The sequence below is a fragment of the Acanthisitta chloris genome, unplaced genomic scaffold, assembly GCF_000695815.1.
Source record: "Acanthisitta chloris isolate BGI_N310 unplaced genomic scaffold, ASM69581v1 scaffold34199, whole genome shotgun sequence".
In the NCBI taxonomy this organism is placed as follows: domain Eukaryota; kingdom Metazoa; phylum Chordata; class Aves; order Passeriformes; family Acanthisittidae; genus Acanthisitta; species Acanthisitta chloris.
Genome location: NW_008693631.1, coordinates 3126 through 19665, shown reverse-complemented (window position 1 = coordinate 19665; position 16540 = coordinate 3126). Strand labels below are relative to the sequence as shown.

The window sequence follows — 16540 nt, the reverse complement described above, 5'->3', positions numbered from 1 at the left end:
AACATCTCCTTGAAAAACATAAAATGAGAAGAATCAAGGTTGAATGTGTCATGGGCCTAAATTCATTTTGACTAATTGAATCAGACTATTTTAGATATAATTCAAGATTCACATGTGTACTTTTAGGGTTTTAAAGAAAGCTTTATCAGCATTTTCAAGTAAAGAATGTTTTATCTGGCATACTGAGACTTTATTCTAGCTGTGGAATAAGAATACTGATAGGAGGTGTTAAGAGATTTGAAGGACCATGAAATGGTGTAAGTTTTAATAGGCTACAGTGAAAGCAGAACCTGTTCAATTTAAAACACGTGTAATATTACAACTGTGAAACCAATTCAGCATGAACCTTGCTTGATCTCTGTCTCAGTGAGACATTCTTCAGCTGTATTCTGTTCAGCACATCAGCTCACAGTTTTGACAGCAGTTCACGTTTTGTGCTTGCAACACCATCAACTGAAAGAATTTCTCAGGAGCACTCTGCATTACATCTCCCCTCTCCAAAAGTGTTGCTTCTCACACTGATGCTTGACTGACTTGCATAAAAGAACATGAGCAGCTGTGAAGACTCCCTGTCCATGAAAGGTGATACAGAAAAACCCCATTCATGTCCATCATACACTCCAAAAAGGGAAGCACAGATGAATACCCACACATATGAACCATCACTTGATCATTTGATGGTAGTTTGGAAATATCTGCATGACTTTCATTGTAGGCTCACTAGCAAATGCCATTTCACAAGTATCTGGGCCACCAACACTTGCTGATACTTCAGGCAGGAACCAGTCAAACAGGACAAGATTACGACTTCAACAGGACAATTGGACAGTAAATTCATCCCTATGCATACACAATCTGTTTTAGGCAGAGTGTGAGTTGTTTCTGGGATCTGAATTGCAAGATTGGACTAAACTTCTCACGTTACTGAACAGCATATAACACATGGGATACTAAAATGTGTTCAAAGGCCTTCTAAGGGTAGGCAGCCAGGCAGCTCACACTAATGAGGGTTTGTAACTGCAGGAAGAGATGACTTCTAATTTTTCTGTAATTTCTTTTATCTTTAAATCAAGCATAGGAAATAACATGCAAGGAATGACGTATAATGCAAGGCTAGGACTGAACAGTTGATCTCTGAGAAGGCAGGACGTGCACAAGGTGAGATCCAAAATTCACCTGATCATGCATAAATTTTATGATCAAGCTTCAGAATCGCAATCTCAAGTTTTTTAGCTGCAAAAGTATCTAAACAACACCTCCCAGATAATACAATGTAACAAGGAGTATAGTAGATCATCCACAAAAAGGTAAAACATTAAATAGCAACTGTATGGCTTCTTGAAAGAGGTACAGTACCATTCAAAACTTTGGAGCTCAAGGCAAGAATAATCAGAAACTTTCAAGGCATGTATGATAAGGAAAGCCGGACTAGATCATCATAATCATCTCTTTTGTCTATAAAATATATGAATCTGCTAGAAAGTAAACAGTCCCTATAAAACCAGAATGTTCTCTAAAAGGTTTTGCCTGTAACATTTTGTCTCTCTTCTCAACAAATGCATCCATAAATGTTTGATAAAGAAAAACAGTGTTCTGCTCCCACTTTGAGCTATAAAGCCTTGCAAATAAAACCAAAAAAATATCTTAAATTCATTGAATTATTTCCTTAAATTGGATGAAGAAAGCAAATAATTTTAAGCAGTTTTAATAATATTATTTGAGGCTACTTGTATTACATAGAATACTGCCCTGTCTTTGATACAGACATATCCTAATGTGTCCTCATTGGCACCAGTCAAACATTTAGAAGTCAGGAATAAGGCTACTATGGTATACCATCTCCTTAAGTACTTTTCTGAGATGGCTGTAGTGGCAATTTTTCCAATTATAGTTCTGTTGCTTAGCGTATTTGGGCTACAATTCTTCATATTGCCATTACAGTTTTGAAATACAGAAGAGATTACAACAGATTGCATTAACAGCCTGACAAAAGCCACTGAGATTCAGAGTTAAGAATGCTGGAAATTTCATCTCCATGTGAAAAGACAGAAGTAAGTGAACTCTATTTCCCAGTACACATTCACATCAAACCTACTTAAACATGGAATATTTTATAGAGTGTGTTGGTTGTCCTTTAGTATTGCATACTTTTTCAGGGTTATCAACTGACTCATGACCACCCTATTTAAAACTATTTAAATACTGACATAAGTGAGGACAGAAGAAGAAAACATACCAAAAAAATATTGTCTCACATGAATCTATTGTGTTATTTCATGAATTTCAAAAAGAACCCAAAACCACCTACTGTCTTGAGGGAAATAGGGTGGTTCTTATCTCATGCACAAAAGAAATTAATTGGTCTGACTACAATGACAGATAAAAGTGATTTTCTACCAGTGTGTTTTTAATGAATATCACATACAGTGCAGATATATAAATCAGAGCACAACTTCAGCTTCATGCTCTTCACTTCATCTTACTTGCCATCAATTCCTATTTCACTTTTAAGGTCAGTACAAGACTGGAAAAAAAAACACAAGAAAAGACTGAGTATTGAAGAATACTTCTTAAGTCATTAGTTGTTTGTAATTTTAATGGTGTTAGACTTTAGCAATTTTTTGAGGCATAAACGAGTTAGATTTGCAACGTCCAAATATTGTTAGTCTCATAAGACTGCTCATTTGAAGCCTGCACTCTCCACTCAATTTACAAACTGCCCCTACTTCCTTAGGCTGATGATGTAACTGCCTTGTTTGCAGTGTCTTGGTCAGGATACAAATACCGTGGGCTCTGTGATGAACTTGCTCTTGGAGGCGGTTGTGTACTAGTCAGTCTTTCAGAATTTCCTGGAGAATTCTCCCTCCACCTTGGACTCGTCTGCTCCTGAGACACTTCCCACACAGATGGGCATGGGGAGGTAAAATTCATGGTGGATCGTGAGAGGTAGTTCTCCTGAAGACCTTCTTCTTGGAGGCACCTATTTGAAAGCACTTCTTTTTCTTTGGAGTTTCGCCATTTCATCCTTCGATTCTGAAACCAAATTTTCACCTGTTTGCAAGTTAAGAAGAGTTTATTATCATACTTTTCTTTAAACAACTTTGCCCTAACAAGTGTTTTTTTCTTTCCATCCTCTAAGTTTCATGTTCCTTCCTTATTCATTGTTATAGCAGAAATCCAGTAAAGCTAGCTGCCTGACATTATCTGAGGATTTTCCCATCACTAATTAATACAGCTGGGCCAAATGCTCTCCTTGATTTTCATCACCTCAAACAGGTGATTATTTGGCTTAGACTGGAAAATGGACAGCCCAGTGGTTAGGGATAGAGCAGTTTCCTATGGCAACATTCTTCTAGACTGAAAAGGATTCCCAGAGAAAATAAACATCATCATTAACAAAACTAAGTGATATTACCAGCAGTGTAAAGCCCTCTATTTAAAAGAGACTGTAAGAACCATGACTGGGCCATTCACAAGCATAGCTAAAACCAGCTTGGCCATATAGGTTCAAAATGTGTGTTGTGACATAGGACACAGGAGTGTGGATTTAAAGACAATTTGTCTGCCTGACTATAGTTCTCCAGGAGTTGCCTACACTCCATGTGCTTTTGAGATAAAATCAATTTTTCAAAACCATTGAGTTGCAGCTCTTGAACATGAGCACTCAAAGGCATTTATGAAATGCCAAGGAAAGCTTGAGGAAATATACATTTAGGAACTGGTTTTACATAGAGAAGAAAGTTGGGGGAGATCAACTGTATCATTCAGATTGTGTTCTATTTTCACTTAAACATTTGCATTTAGGTCTAGTATTCAGATACTTGATATGAAGACAAAAGGGCTATGCTTTCAAAGGTTTCAAAGAATCATTGCCTTAGATGGCAGGTACTCTTCCTCCAGCACTGTGCTAAGTAAAGTGGAAGTATTTTAGAAGGTCACCCTGCAAAAGTTTTCCTCCTACAGTATCTCTCAGCTCTGAAGATCTCTTTCTTTGTGCAGCTAAGTTTTTTTCTGTAGGGATGGTTGCCTGTCTCCTCAGGTGGAATGGTTTCAGAGCAAGTGCTGTTGACTGCATTGTTCCTAGCTGTTTATCTGCAAGTGCAAAGGGTGCTCAGAGGAATGCAGGAGGGCTCTATGCTCTGATATTTTCTGCCTAGATCACTGCCTATTGAGGAGTGGGATGGAGCATAGTTCCCTATCCCAAAGTTCCCAAGGGGGCTCTGTCAGACTGCAAAACAGGAGCTGGAAATGAAATGCAGAGATCATGTTTCTTCTACTTAGTGTGAAAATGGAGTAATCAATTTTTGAATGGACACATTCAGGAAATAAACCAGGAAACTGTTCAAGCATTCCCTGGTTAAAACTACCATTGATTTACGGAGGTCTTTGCGCGGTGAAAGAGCTCAGGCTTGCCCCTGTGCTGTTCAATTTTCCTCCTTCAAAGCCATTTTAAAGATTTTTCCTCAAAAGGACAGAAAGTCACAGATGTTCTATTATTCCTTACCTGAGACTCCTTTAGACCCAGGTTAAGGGCCAATTTCTTCCTGTCTGTTTTACTAATATACTTCTGCTTCTGAAACATTTTCTCCAAAGCTTTCCTCTGGTCTTCAGAAAAGACAGCTCTTCTTAATATGCCTCTCCGGGATTTGGAGTTTGACTCCTGGGTCAGAAGAGGCAGCACACTTTCCTCTCCTAGTGGAAATAGATGAGAGTTTCCCGTAATATCTAGCACATATCAGAGAAGTATTAAGTGCTGTTCATTATCATGTTTGCAGACTCTTGTCCCACTTTTGATTTGTTGGTGTTATAAGTGTGTCGTAATGTTTCAGTCATGTTTGTTAAGAATTAAATCCTCACTTGGATCTAGAGGTGTTGTCAGTAGTCAAGAGCCTCCCCTGACATAGTACAAAGTAAATCAGATGAGTTCATAGAGGAACATTGACACGGAGATTGTGCTACTGCAAAATTCAAATATAGTCAGGGAGCAAACCTACCCACTCCCCTTTGCCTGTCATCATCACTGTGTAAACTGCAGTAAGTTTTCCCGTGAGTTTATTTTCTTCTTGTGTGAAATATAGAACCAGATAATAGTGGTCTGTAATACTGATTCAAAGAAACTAAATAGGCTTTCTTTAGGGGTTTTTTTGCTAACGAAAGGCTTTCAGAGTAAACTATTTCTCAGAAAATCCCTGGTCATTCACTTACTTATCCTGGAAACTGCAGCAATTTCTTTTTTAGCGGATTTGGGGAGTATTTGGACTTACTCCTTTCAGCCTGGTTTTTAATCCATAGCAAGTCCTGGAAGGGCAGTTTTCAATGAATCTAATCACATCCCCTTGATCCATGCCTAGAGGGAACCCTACCCTGGAAAACAGCCTCAAAGTTGGGAGACACAGCTGCAGTGGAGAAGTAGATGGGTTCACATTGTTCCTTCATGGGCCTCACAAAGAGCATAGAAAAAACAAATCCAGATAAATCTCTCGCCTTCCTCACACCACATAAAACCTAAAGCCATAGTGCTTTCCCATGCTTCCTCTACTCTGGAAGAATATGGTGCACGAGGAGCAGCCCCTGGTGAGACTTGGTATGCCTCCAGCACTCCCAGCTTCCCCAAACACTCACCCAAGGAGCAGGACCAGCAGCCAGTTGAATCACATCACCAAGCACTGGATGTGATAATTGCGTTGGGCAGATGCAAGCAGGACAGGAAAGAGCTGCACTTTGGCTTGGAAACCTGCGCCATGGATATTTATCCACTGGGGCTTACAATCTTTCCATAGGGGGCAGCCACAAAGGTGCAGTTCAAGCTCTGAAGATGCAAGCTGTCCTCCTGTTGTCCACCTTCCCACATACGTGGGCCTAGACTGCTGTCCTGGCTCATTGTTACAGCAGCTGCAAAGGTGCATTGCTGTTCAATTTCTATCAAGGATCTGAGAATTTTCATATGGAATCCAATGGCAAATTCCCCATGTAAAGCAGATTTTCTTAAAGGTTGTACTGGTTTTTTTGTTAAAAAATCTGTCTATTCTAGTCAGCTGTAACAGGGTGGGGAAGATTAAATACATTTGTTCTGTTGATACAATGCTCTTGAAAATACTAATTAAAACCAGATGCAGCTTCCACACCCTGTTTCTTGGGGTTACATAACATTTCAATTTCTGTATATTAGACATAAACACACATGCATATGTGTATCTGTAAACACCCATAGAAAAACAAAACCACATATACTGAGAATACTGTAGTATAATGATGAGAAACTGAAGCGTGTATGTGTATGTCTTGCAAAGTTGACTAAATACTTCTGTGGTGCATGTGTAACAGGTTCTATTACATATATACTACCTTGCATCCTGCTTCCAGCTGTGACAAGTAGAGGAAGAATATCAGAAGCTGAACAAGTGTACAGTGATTCTTCCCTGAAATACACTGGCACTGTGAAACATTACTGATTTAGAGACCTTTGCATTCTGTCAATGCTTTTCTTGAATTTTTTTGCACTTCAAGAACCAATCTTTATATTTGTCCCTCATAACAGCCTGTGGTAAAAAGTAATTATTATGATTTACAATGTAACAATATAAATAATCCTAAATACATACAGTTGTATTTCAATTTTCAAAATTATATCTGAGACCAGATACAAAAATCATAACCTACTGGTTAATGTCCTGATATTTATTACACAGTGAGACACAGTCACATTTCAGCCAAACCAAAATAAACTATCTGCAGAGCAAAAGTCAAAATGTCACAATGGAGGTTTCTGCAAAGGGCAAGCCAGGTTCATATTTCTCTGAGGAGTGCATAGCCCCTCACGACCCCCACCTCAAGCTCCCATCCTGCCCACAAAGCTGAGGGCAAGCTGGGTGTTTTTCTTCCTCAAGCATGTCTTCTCTCCTTCTTGTTCAAATTTGGTGAATTTCAGTACCTTTTTCCAGGTAGCCTCTGAATAGTTTCTGCTGAATTATCAGCCATTCTCAAGTCTGCTGGAAGGTACAGTCTGGCAGCAGAAGAGCTGGTACCTTCTCTCATTCCCACTCTGGGATGAGAGACACCAGCAGGGGAAGAGGCATAACAGGGCTGGTCCTTGCCTCTTGGCCTCCATTCCACAATGGAGTTGTCAGCCAAGGACAGAGGATGCCAGATTATGTGACCCCTTAAAATTTGTCTTGCCTGGCTGGTTGTTAACAGTCAATCAGCAAGGAAACAAGCTCCTGCTGGAGCCCCCGAGGCACCAATTAATTCCCAGACAGGCAGTTTGTAGGGTACAGCTTAACACCTGTATTAGATGAACTTAATAGTGAAGCATCTACGCACTCTAAGGCAAAGTATGTGATAGATTTTAAAAGATTAACTGAACAAAATTTAATGATGAGCAGAATGCTCACAAGCATTAGCAAAAAGCCATTGGGTCAAAACATTTGAAACCTAATCCTAGTTGACTAGCCTAGAGAATTTTTGTAAGAATAACCCATATTCTAAAATGCATTCCAACTGCTGCACAAAAACAAATTTCAGTTTGTGGATTAAAATACTCTTCAGTAGAGTGGGATAGGCAGTCATTTTTACATTTCAACAATTCCAGCAAAATTAAGTATGTCAGATTGCACCTTGCGCTCTGAACGTGTACTAAAAGGTTTAGTGTTCTGCTGACATAAAAGTGACTCTGTTACCAACTATTTCCTATGTTGTTGGTTCGATTTTTCTTTTGGTTCAGGGTTTTTTTAAGTCTTTCCTTTGTATCCTAATATATAGTGATAAATATCCTCTTAATTCATTTGCCTTCATGGCAGAGACCACCTTGAAGGAGCAAGTAAAAGCTTTAGTCATGGTTTCCATTTTTTCATTAGAAATCAATACATTCTAGTTAAATGGACAATTAATAGGTCACTTCCAAAATAGTAGTGTATCAGTCCTGGTTAATAAACAATCCTCACAGTTGATAATGGGCCTATGTATTCAGCAAGTCCCTGTATACACTCGGCTCATCCACTAAATCCCTTTTCAGGTAGACAGGGTTATATGGGAAGATGAGCTAGAATGAGTCTATAAAAGTCAGTTTCATTCACTGCTTTATTTTTCAGTCAAGTGCTTTAAATGGTGTCCAGAAAATCTCTTGGAATGTGAGACAGGAGAAAAGACTGGCACATAGAGTATTGCTTTATGGCCATACAAAAGGGCAACTGACCCTTGCCCAGGCCTTTTCAATGTGAAATGGTTCCTAAAGTTCATCTGCACAGTGAAAAATTGTGGTGAGGTCGCGTGTGGATGAGTAAAGTGAAAGTGGTGATTGGTCATGGTGCTGTCAGCCATTGTGGGAGAGCCAAGGCCATGTAAAACGCTCTGTGGGAAAGTGTCAGCCCCCTAAAGAGGTGCTCAGAAACTTGCAGCTCATTAAACTGCCAGCATTTGCTGCCTCACTTGTCAAGAATCATTCAACTTAGGATCTGCCCTTCTGAAACATTCATAAAAAGCATGCACTTAGTCAGGAAGGGTTTGAATGCAACCATGATAAAGAAGTATATGCTATAGCACGTATAAGCTCCAATTTTTATTTGGATTTGACACATGGTTTGCACCATTTTTTTCTGTTTTGAAGAACAAGGAAACACTTCTTGTGTTTGTATTCCTGAGCCATAAACATGTAAAATCATGACTGTCCATTCTTATGCTATGGCATGTAATCTTCCCAATGAAGGTTAAATTTAGTTTTGGAGTAAATGGAAGTGTGTTCCAGGCCATAATCCGGAACATACAGTGTATACTGGCCAAAATTCTCTTCAACCTAATTGTTCAATGTTTTACGTTATGATTAAAAAACAAATTAAACATGTGCATGCATTTGACTGCTACATAAAGAATGACTGTTGTATTTCAATAATCCTAGGGCTTCCTGAGTCATAATTTATGCCTAACAAACATTTAAATGCAGCACTCAATTTAAGACCCTTCAGCTCTTTTCTTATTTTCTAGTGTTTATTGACACAGATTTTTTAAAGAGTTACTGATTTTAAAGAATCGTTTCTAGCAAACTGAAAACAAGGAGCTTTCCTGGGTTAGCTCTGTCTGGGTGTCTCAATACCATTAGAAACCCCTCACAATTGTTCAGTGTACTTAAGTTTGATAAATCTTTGGAAACCCTCTGAATAGGATTGCTGTGATTTTACTAAGGAATTAGCTGCTGCCATTGCATCACCAATTAGTTTTCCAGAACACATTAAATCCTGCTGCTTTGGTTTACAGAATAACTCAAGCATTACTGATGAAGCATAAAAACTTACTTGGAAAAGCAGTGGGGGATGCAGGGTGCTGACAGGACCCACCACAGCATGCTGAGTAGAATGGTGGGGCTCGGAGAAAAAAGTGTTTGGAAAGAGCTGCAAAGAAAGCATAGATCTAATTGATTATCCATTGAGCTTAGGTGATATTCATAACAACAATCCTTCAAAAAGTCAATGTGTAAAGTCCTGCCCCTCAAGTTCTTTTTCCTTTTTTCAAGATGCTGATATTTTTAAGGCAAACAATGATAAACCAAGTAATTGCTCTTTAATTTGGCAAGGTTCTTTTACATGTGTAGCTGAGTTAAAACTCTCAATATATTTATCATAAGAATGAAGCTCTGCAGATTTGAATTTTGCTTCTGTAATTGCTATGGTTTTTTTCTCCCTAAATATTGGTATTGAACATATTGTTTCAATAACATTACTGAAATAATGATTCTAATGAATCTGAGAAAGTTATTTTAAATAACCCTAGTAAGCATGACATCCTAGAAAAACACAATCAGCTTGTACCTCAATACTGATAATAGTATTCAAACCAATAAGATCCTCAATAAGAAACTTTTATGAATAAATTCTATAAAATGCTATGACATGAACCAGCTGAGCTCTACAGGTCCAAACTACAGGGCCTGATTCTGTTATCCTGACAGTCAGCTTGGTCTTGCTGGTAAAGTGCTCTAAATTTAAATAAACCACTTGCTGAAGAAGGCTCTGCTTAATACAACACCAAAAAAACTGCAAAAATCAACCCACACAATTAGGTAGCAGTTGGTAACATTTCTATTTTTGAAACAATTAATCAAAAGTCTCTGTCATGTCTAAAAAGCACTTCCAAACCCTGGAAAGGTCTTCATTATCTGCTAACCCCATAAGTTTCTTCTATAAGGTTCATGGGCTTTTCCATTAATCTTAATTACCTTCCAATTTCTGCTCATACTAGTCAGCTATGAAACCTGGAATATTTCTGCTTTTCAAAAAAAGATACATCATGCTTGCTAGAACTGCACACTTGTAAAATGTGATCAGCACCAAAACATTTATGGCACTTTGCTGTTTTGATTCAGTCTGAAAATTAATAGTTCTAGAGCCTCTACTGTCATTTGTCCAAATCTCTAGAAATAAAACAATTAATTAAAAAAAAATAAAAAAGAAGTAACTGCACACTTAGATAAAAAAAAAAATCAATAATCAGGAAGAAAGGTAGATAAATAGATAAATGTATCCAGGCAGTAATGTCAATTTTTACAGGTTTTTCCACTGGAATTTAAAATAAAGATCACTAAGATTAGGTTCAGAAGTACATATTAGAGCATCATGAGAAGTTTTCTGAGCATTAAATGCACTGCTATTCCAGAACAATAAACTAGGCTGTAAAAACCTAACTTTAAAACTTTTAAAAAATTTTTACTTGCAATTACAGATTGATATGCATTTTGCTGGTACAGCTTTTCCTTGAAACTTTGCTGTTTCTAAAGACATATAAAAATATATTCCAAGAGAAATTAATTGCCTTTTTTTGAGGTGTATACTTGCGAAACATTTACAAAAAGGACTTATTTACATCAGGCATTAGTATTCTAAAGCTTCTTCTCCACAAAAGACCAACAAATGTGGAACTGTGTCCTAAGCAACTTAAAATAGTCAAGAACATACAGCCAAACAATACCTATCTTACATATCTAAGGAACTTCAGTGTAACTGGTGAGGTGTGGAAGTTGGGAAGGATTTGACTAACTCAAGCAGCACAGGAGCTGCAGAAGGTAAAAAGACCTGCCACATAGTATCAGTTATCCTCCTAGACATGAGAACTTGTTATTGACAACATCTTTTACCTGTTGCTCATGTTTTATCTGCTCCAGTTCCCAAACTCCCAGGCTTCCATTGCCTATATGAAACTGCATTACCAGAATGAAAATTGTTCCGAGAAAAATGATATATTTAATATATATTTCAGAATTATACTGTGATTGCACCTGCAGGAATGACACTATCAGAGCTGAGGACAATATAGAGAAAGCATTGCCTATGCTTTTATTTTCTGTGCACATATATCATGGCAAATCTACCAATATTTGTTGGTCAGGAAATCTAAAGTAAACACTGTTTGCTGTTCAAATAAGGTTGAAAATTGCTGAAAGGACAGAATATTAGTTCTGTCGTTTTCAGTTTTTTGGCCAGAATGAAGCACACAGCAACCAAAAGGCAGCTGTTGTTCCCAGACATGTATAGCACACATTAACCAGGGGCCAAATCCTAATAATTTGTATTCAAGACACTTAAGTCTTTTTCTGCTTTGCATCTCCATTTCATAAAACCCAAGATTCTGTGGAACTGAGTGTTTCACAAGAGTCAGTCTTTACAGGTTTAGCTTCAAAATAACAAAGTATGCTATAAATGCCTTTTGGCACTCCAAAAATTGTACTATATGCCTTAAAAGGCAATGCATTTGTACATAAATATGAAAGGATTAAATATCAAAAATAAAACATTTTTTTTCACAAAAGATACATTCTTTTGACACTGTTGCTGCATGCAAGATTTTAGCAATAATGTTCATTACATTCAGCTTTGTGAATAAAAATCATTTTACAAAGAGACAATAAAATATTAAACATGCAAATGGACCTCAAGCTCATCTTTAGTGCTAAAGCTCAAAGAGCAGTTCAGATACTGATATTTCAAAATATACTGCCCACTCTGAAGATATTCCAAATTCAAAAGCACTTCCATTCTAAATGCTGACAGTGGGATCACATGTTTTGCTTCCAACTATCCACCACGTTAAGAGTAAGGTTCCCAAGTACAATTCAGTTCAAATGTAGATGTAATTTTTAAAATGCCTTTTTATTAAAGACATTGTTTGCTTTTCCTAATCAGGAAATAATGTAGTCCTTTAGCCAGCAGGAAAGGGGAAAAGGGTGAAGCACAAATGGCTATTGAGGAAAAGTGAACTGATGGCAAACCTCTGATATTACCCATACAGTCTCCTTCACTGCACATGTTGCTAGTCTGTCGGGTTTTTTTTAAAGATATGTAGACCTGTGAAGAGAGCTGAAACACCTCCAAAGAACACAATCAGAAAGCTGCCCAGAGCCAACTAACGACAAACCGTAAGGAGAGGAGGAGAGAAACCTCAAACTGCATGAATACTTTAATTCTCCAAGTACTGCTAAATCCACATGAACTGCTTTCCACTGCAGATTATCTGAAACCACGTGAATCACTGTCAATTTTCAGAGGCATCATTCATACGCCTTATTATTAGGGCATAATTTGCTGAAGATGTTTTTCTCCACCCTCAAGTGGAGAACACAATTGCCTCAGGCTGGTGACAATGCATCAGATTTCACCTCTATGACAACCCAAGACAACAACCAAACCCCTCATCATTTTCCAAAGACTCTGTGGGTCTCCTGGTGTTAGCAGTTAAGGTGGCTTCTACCCTCTCCATGCCTCGTACACAGCCTTGCTATTGAGAATAAAGATGGGGATCTGGAAAGCTGTGGATTTACCAGCTTTGTTTCCAGCTTCATCCTTCTTTAAGATGCCCATGTACTAGTGTGCCCCAGCACTTCATGCTTACCAGTTCTTGTCAAAAGGGGCATCACTGTCACGTCTGTCTAAAAGTTCAGAGTATTGCCTGAGCTCCTTATCTGGGCCTCCTGTACACTCCATAAGAGATAAAAACGTCTACGCAATGATTCATCACCAGGCACATCTGAAGGTAAGCTATGTCATCCTCTGGAGGCATACAGTACCGACCATAGATTCGACAAGACACTCTTTATTAAACTGTTGATTACTGTGACATTATTTTCATCCTTCATAGGTAACGTCAAAAGTATACAATCACCTGTACAGCCATAAAGACTCTGTAAAAAATACAAAATTCAGTCATAAAGGCACAAAAATTATTTACTTTGATTTTCAATGCATTACAACTTGTTTAAAAATTATTTCCTCAAGCTCAGCAAAATTAGGGTCATATGCTGCAAGAGGACAATTCAGTCTTTTTATTGTTGGACCCCTAATTTGAAAACATACAATAAGCCAAAATGCACCATTTATTCCAGTGGAATGCATGGATTAGCTACAATTTCCTACCTGGACTAGTCTTTACCTGTTGCAGTATTACTAGCTCCAACCAGAGAAGTCTCGAGGTTGGCTAAATATTGTTAGAAAGAAAAAATAACAAATGGTGTACTCTTTTTTTTTTTAACCACATGAGGGTCTTAGTCTTCTTACATTTGTACAATAGAATACTTTTTCAGGTTGAAATTCAAGATATTTACATAGTCACAAGATTCCAGGGGTGGGGACTTTAGCGAACATCAAACTGTCCAACAGGAGGAGGTATAATCCTCAATGTACATACAAAATGCCTCAAAAGAATTGCGTGCTACAATTGCAGAAAAAGGCAGCCTCTCAAGAGAAATTTTCATAAGCTTTTCAGCACAAAGCAAAGGCCACTTCTCCTACGTGACAACTTACCGCAAAGAAGACTGCCCAGGTCGCTGAAAGTATTTAGGCGCCTAACTTTGTAAAGATCATAGTCTACATGTCTGACATTTGAAACAGCCTCATACTGCTTTATATACCTGCAGTTGTTTTCATTTTGAAAAAAATGCCCTTCCCTTCTGCTATGGGTCATGATTGACCAGAAAAGTATCGTGTAAAACATTAAAGTGTTATTTTGAAGAGCTGCTTTATACAAAAAGGCATAACACATTCAGTGGACAATGGAGGCAGAGAAATTGCCTTTCAAAATTCAGGGGAATTTGGTAACACAAACCAAAAAAAAATCACTGTACAATGAAACTTGAAACCTGCACTCAAATAGAAAACTTGCCTGATGAGATTAATCCTCACCACAATCATGTGTTTTCTAAAAACATGAGGAATATACTACAAGATTACAGAAGACCAACTCATTCTGCAATACAAAATACATTTTACAGAAGTTAATTTGCTAACTGTAGTCATGATTAATTCCATGGTTCCCCCTCGGTGAATTGCTTTTCTACAAACGCTACCACTTGTCTTCCTAGGTCAGCTCTGAGATATTCTGGCAGTGTTAAATCTTGCTATGGACCAAACTCAGGATCCTCTTCCGTTCTCAGAGACAGCACAGCAAGTGTCACCAGAGAAAGGAGCACTATCCAGCCAATGCTCGTAATCCCTGCTGAGCCCAGACTGCCAGACTAGTGGCTGGGTCAGAGCGTAGCTGGCACTAGTCTAGCTCTGGCAGTCTTACAATGAGGACAATGAATTGTCCTTTAAAAGCCATTTTGCAGCCACTCTTAAAATATGCTGAGCATCCCAAGCCGATTCTATTAAATGGCTCGCAAAGCTAACTGGAAGAAGGAAAAGTGCTGCAGAGTCTGTGATTTCTGATACTTAGAGAAACTTCTTTGCCTCCAAAGACTAACTTTTCAAACAATGAATATGTCTCAGTGCTCCTGGCAATCAGGGCATAAGAAAAGATGCCAAATAGATCTCCCCACCCTACAGAAACTTTCTATCCCCAGAAAACACTAAGAAAACAAAAAAATCCTGACTTGTCAGGCAACCTGTGGCCTGAGTTAGAGGGAGCCAAGATGAAGCCCTTGGCTCTTTCCTGCCTTTTATTTTACTGAAAGTTAGTGTCACATGTTGCCTAAGGACAAACCCTGGCTGCCAGTTGGTTTGAAATCAATAATTAATAAGCATTAATTCACAAAGAAGGGGTCCAAAATGGAAGGAAAAAATCACTTCATTTCAGCAATTCAATGATTTCCTGGTTGGCATAAAGAAACACAAGAGACTTTATTAAAAATGGGCAATAAGTTATATTGATTCAAATAAGTTTTACAGGATAGAATTGTTGTCATCACCAGAGGGGAAAAAATTGGCACTGTTCCAAAGAGCTAGCCTGCAGGAAAAGGCTTGGTTTAATCTCCCTGCAATGTTACCAGTTTCTGTATCAGTTTAGGCAAGTCACCTCATTTCTTTTTGCTCCAGCTCCTCCTCTGCACAGTGGAAATCCCTCCTGTCTCACTGGCACATTGTGATGATCAATGCAACAAAACGTAAAGCACCCAAATGTTACAGAAAGAAAACCTACATCAATAGTTTATTACTGTAAGTCCAATTTACATTTATTATATACTTCCAATTTATTTCTTTTTTGTTGTCCGTACTGTCCTTTATTCTATTCTATTGTATTCTGATGCTTTAGGCAAAAATCTCATTAGCTAAATTTTTCATCAGGCTTTGCAATGGAATTATCTCACTGTTACGTTTATTGTTTCATTGTGCTCGTCAGTTTCCTTTCTCTATTAATCTCTCAAAATGCCTAAACTAAAGCAGAAAGACAGATTATTTCCACATATGACCATATTAATTGGCATAGAACTAATGGTCATATTCAGGCTGTAAAGCACTTGCTGTCATCCTCCTCCAGGTTAAATTACTTGAGAAGAGCAGAGATTTTCAGAGAATAATTTCAGGTAGCAGAGCAATTTAGCATTTCCCAAGGTGGCCACTCTGCCCTGGTGCCAGTCAATACTTCTGGAAATTAAGTCATGAGGAAAGATGTGGAGAGGACCTCTCTACAGCACCCGTGCTACAACAGACAGATCTCAGCATCCTCTAGACACTTTTTCTACATCAGAAAACACTGAAGAAAACTGACAAATCTTCTAATTTAGCCCAAAGATAATGATAGGACAGGAGCACAAGGAGCTGTAACCTAGATTAGCAAGCAGCAATTGAGAACTTCCTCCATGCTCAACAGTCCATTAGTTTGCTGAACTTCTATCTGGAGCTGCCCTCACCCTTTCAGAGGCACTGAAAGTGTAAGATGCATAGCTGCAATATGTTTCACTCAGAAACGCTGCTGTACACCACCAGATTTTTGCAAGTTCATAGTGAGGAGGAACATAGTCTGAGCATGCAGTGTTCGAAAGCAGAACCAGATTCTGCACTGCCTTTCTTAGTCGGGGCTACAAACACACACTGTAAGCAAAGTTCTCAAAAAGCAGAAGACAGCTTTATGAATTTACTTTAGCAAGGTAAAAGGTCTTCAAATAAAAGAATTTTGTGTATAGTGCCTAAGTTAGGAGAAATTCAACCCAGCTAGACAGACACCCTGCTGAAGGTGCTGGGCCCAGCTCAGCATTCCATCATGAGCACTAGGGCTTCAGAGCAAGGCTAAGAAAGCCTGCAGGAATCCCAAGCTGGTATAGACTGGCATACCATTGCAAAAGGCAAAT

At 38.4% G+C, this 16540-nt stretch overlaps 1 protein-coding gene across 1 annotated transcript; it reads right to left on the bottom strand.

Moving 5' to 3' along the window:
• Positions 1-2312: 2312 nt before the first annotated feature.
• Positions 2313-9377, bottom strand: DBX2 (developing brain homeobox 2). The gene is made up of 3 exons (XM_009083137.1): positions 9285-9377; positions 4505-4692; positions 2313-3051 (listed from the first exon to the last, which is right to left on the bottom strand). The coding sequence occupies exons 2-3, from the start codon at positions 4580-4582 to the stop codon at positions 2731-2733; spliced, it is 399 nt and encodes a 132-aa protein (XP_009081385.1). The 5' UTR covers positions 4583-4692; positions 9285-9377; the 3' UTR covers positions 2313-2730.
• Positions 9378-16540: the final 7163 nt, after the last annotated feature.

What these genes read in the sequence shown, in the direction of transcription:
- DBX2 (XM_009083137.1), bottom strand. Translation starts at nt 4,582, where the DNA reads ATGTTTCAGAAGCAGAAGTATATTAGTAAAACAGACAGGAAGAAATTG. An exon ending in TGGGTCTAAAGGAGTCTCAG is followed by an intron (nt 3,052 to 4,504) that starts GTAAGGAATAAT and finishes ACTTGCAAACAG; the next exon opens with GTGAAAATTTGGTTTCAGAA.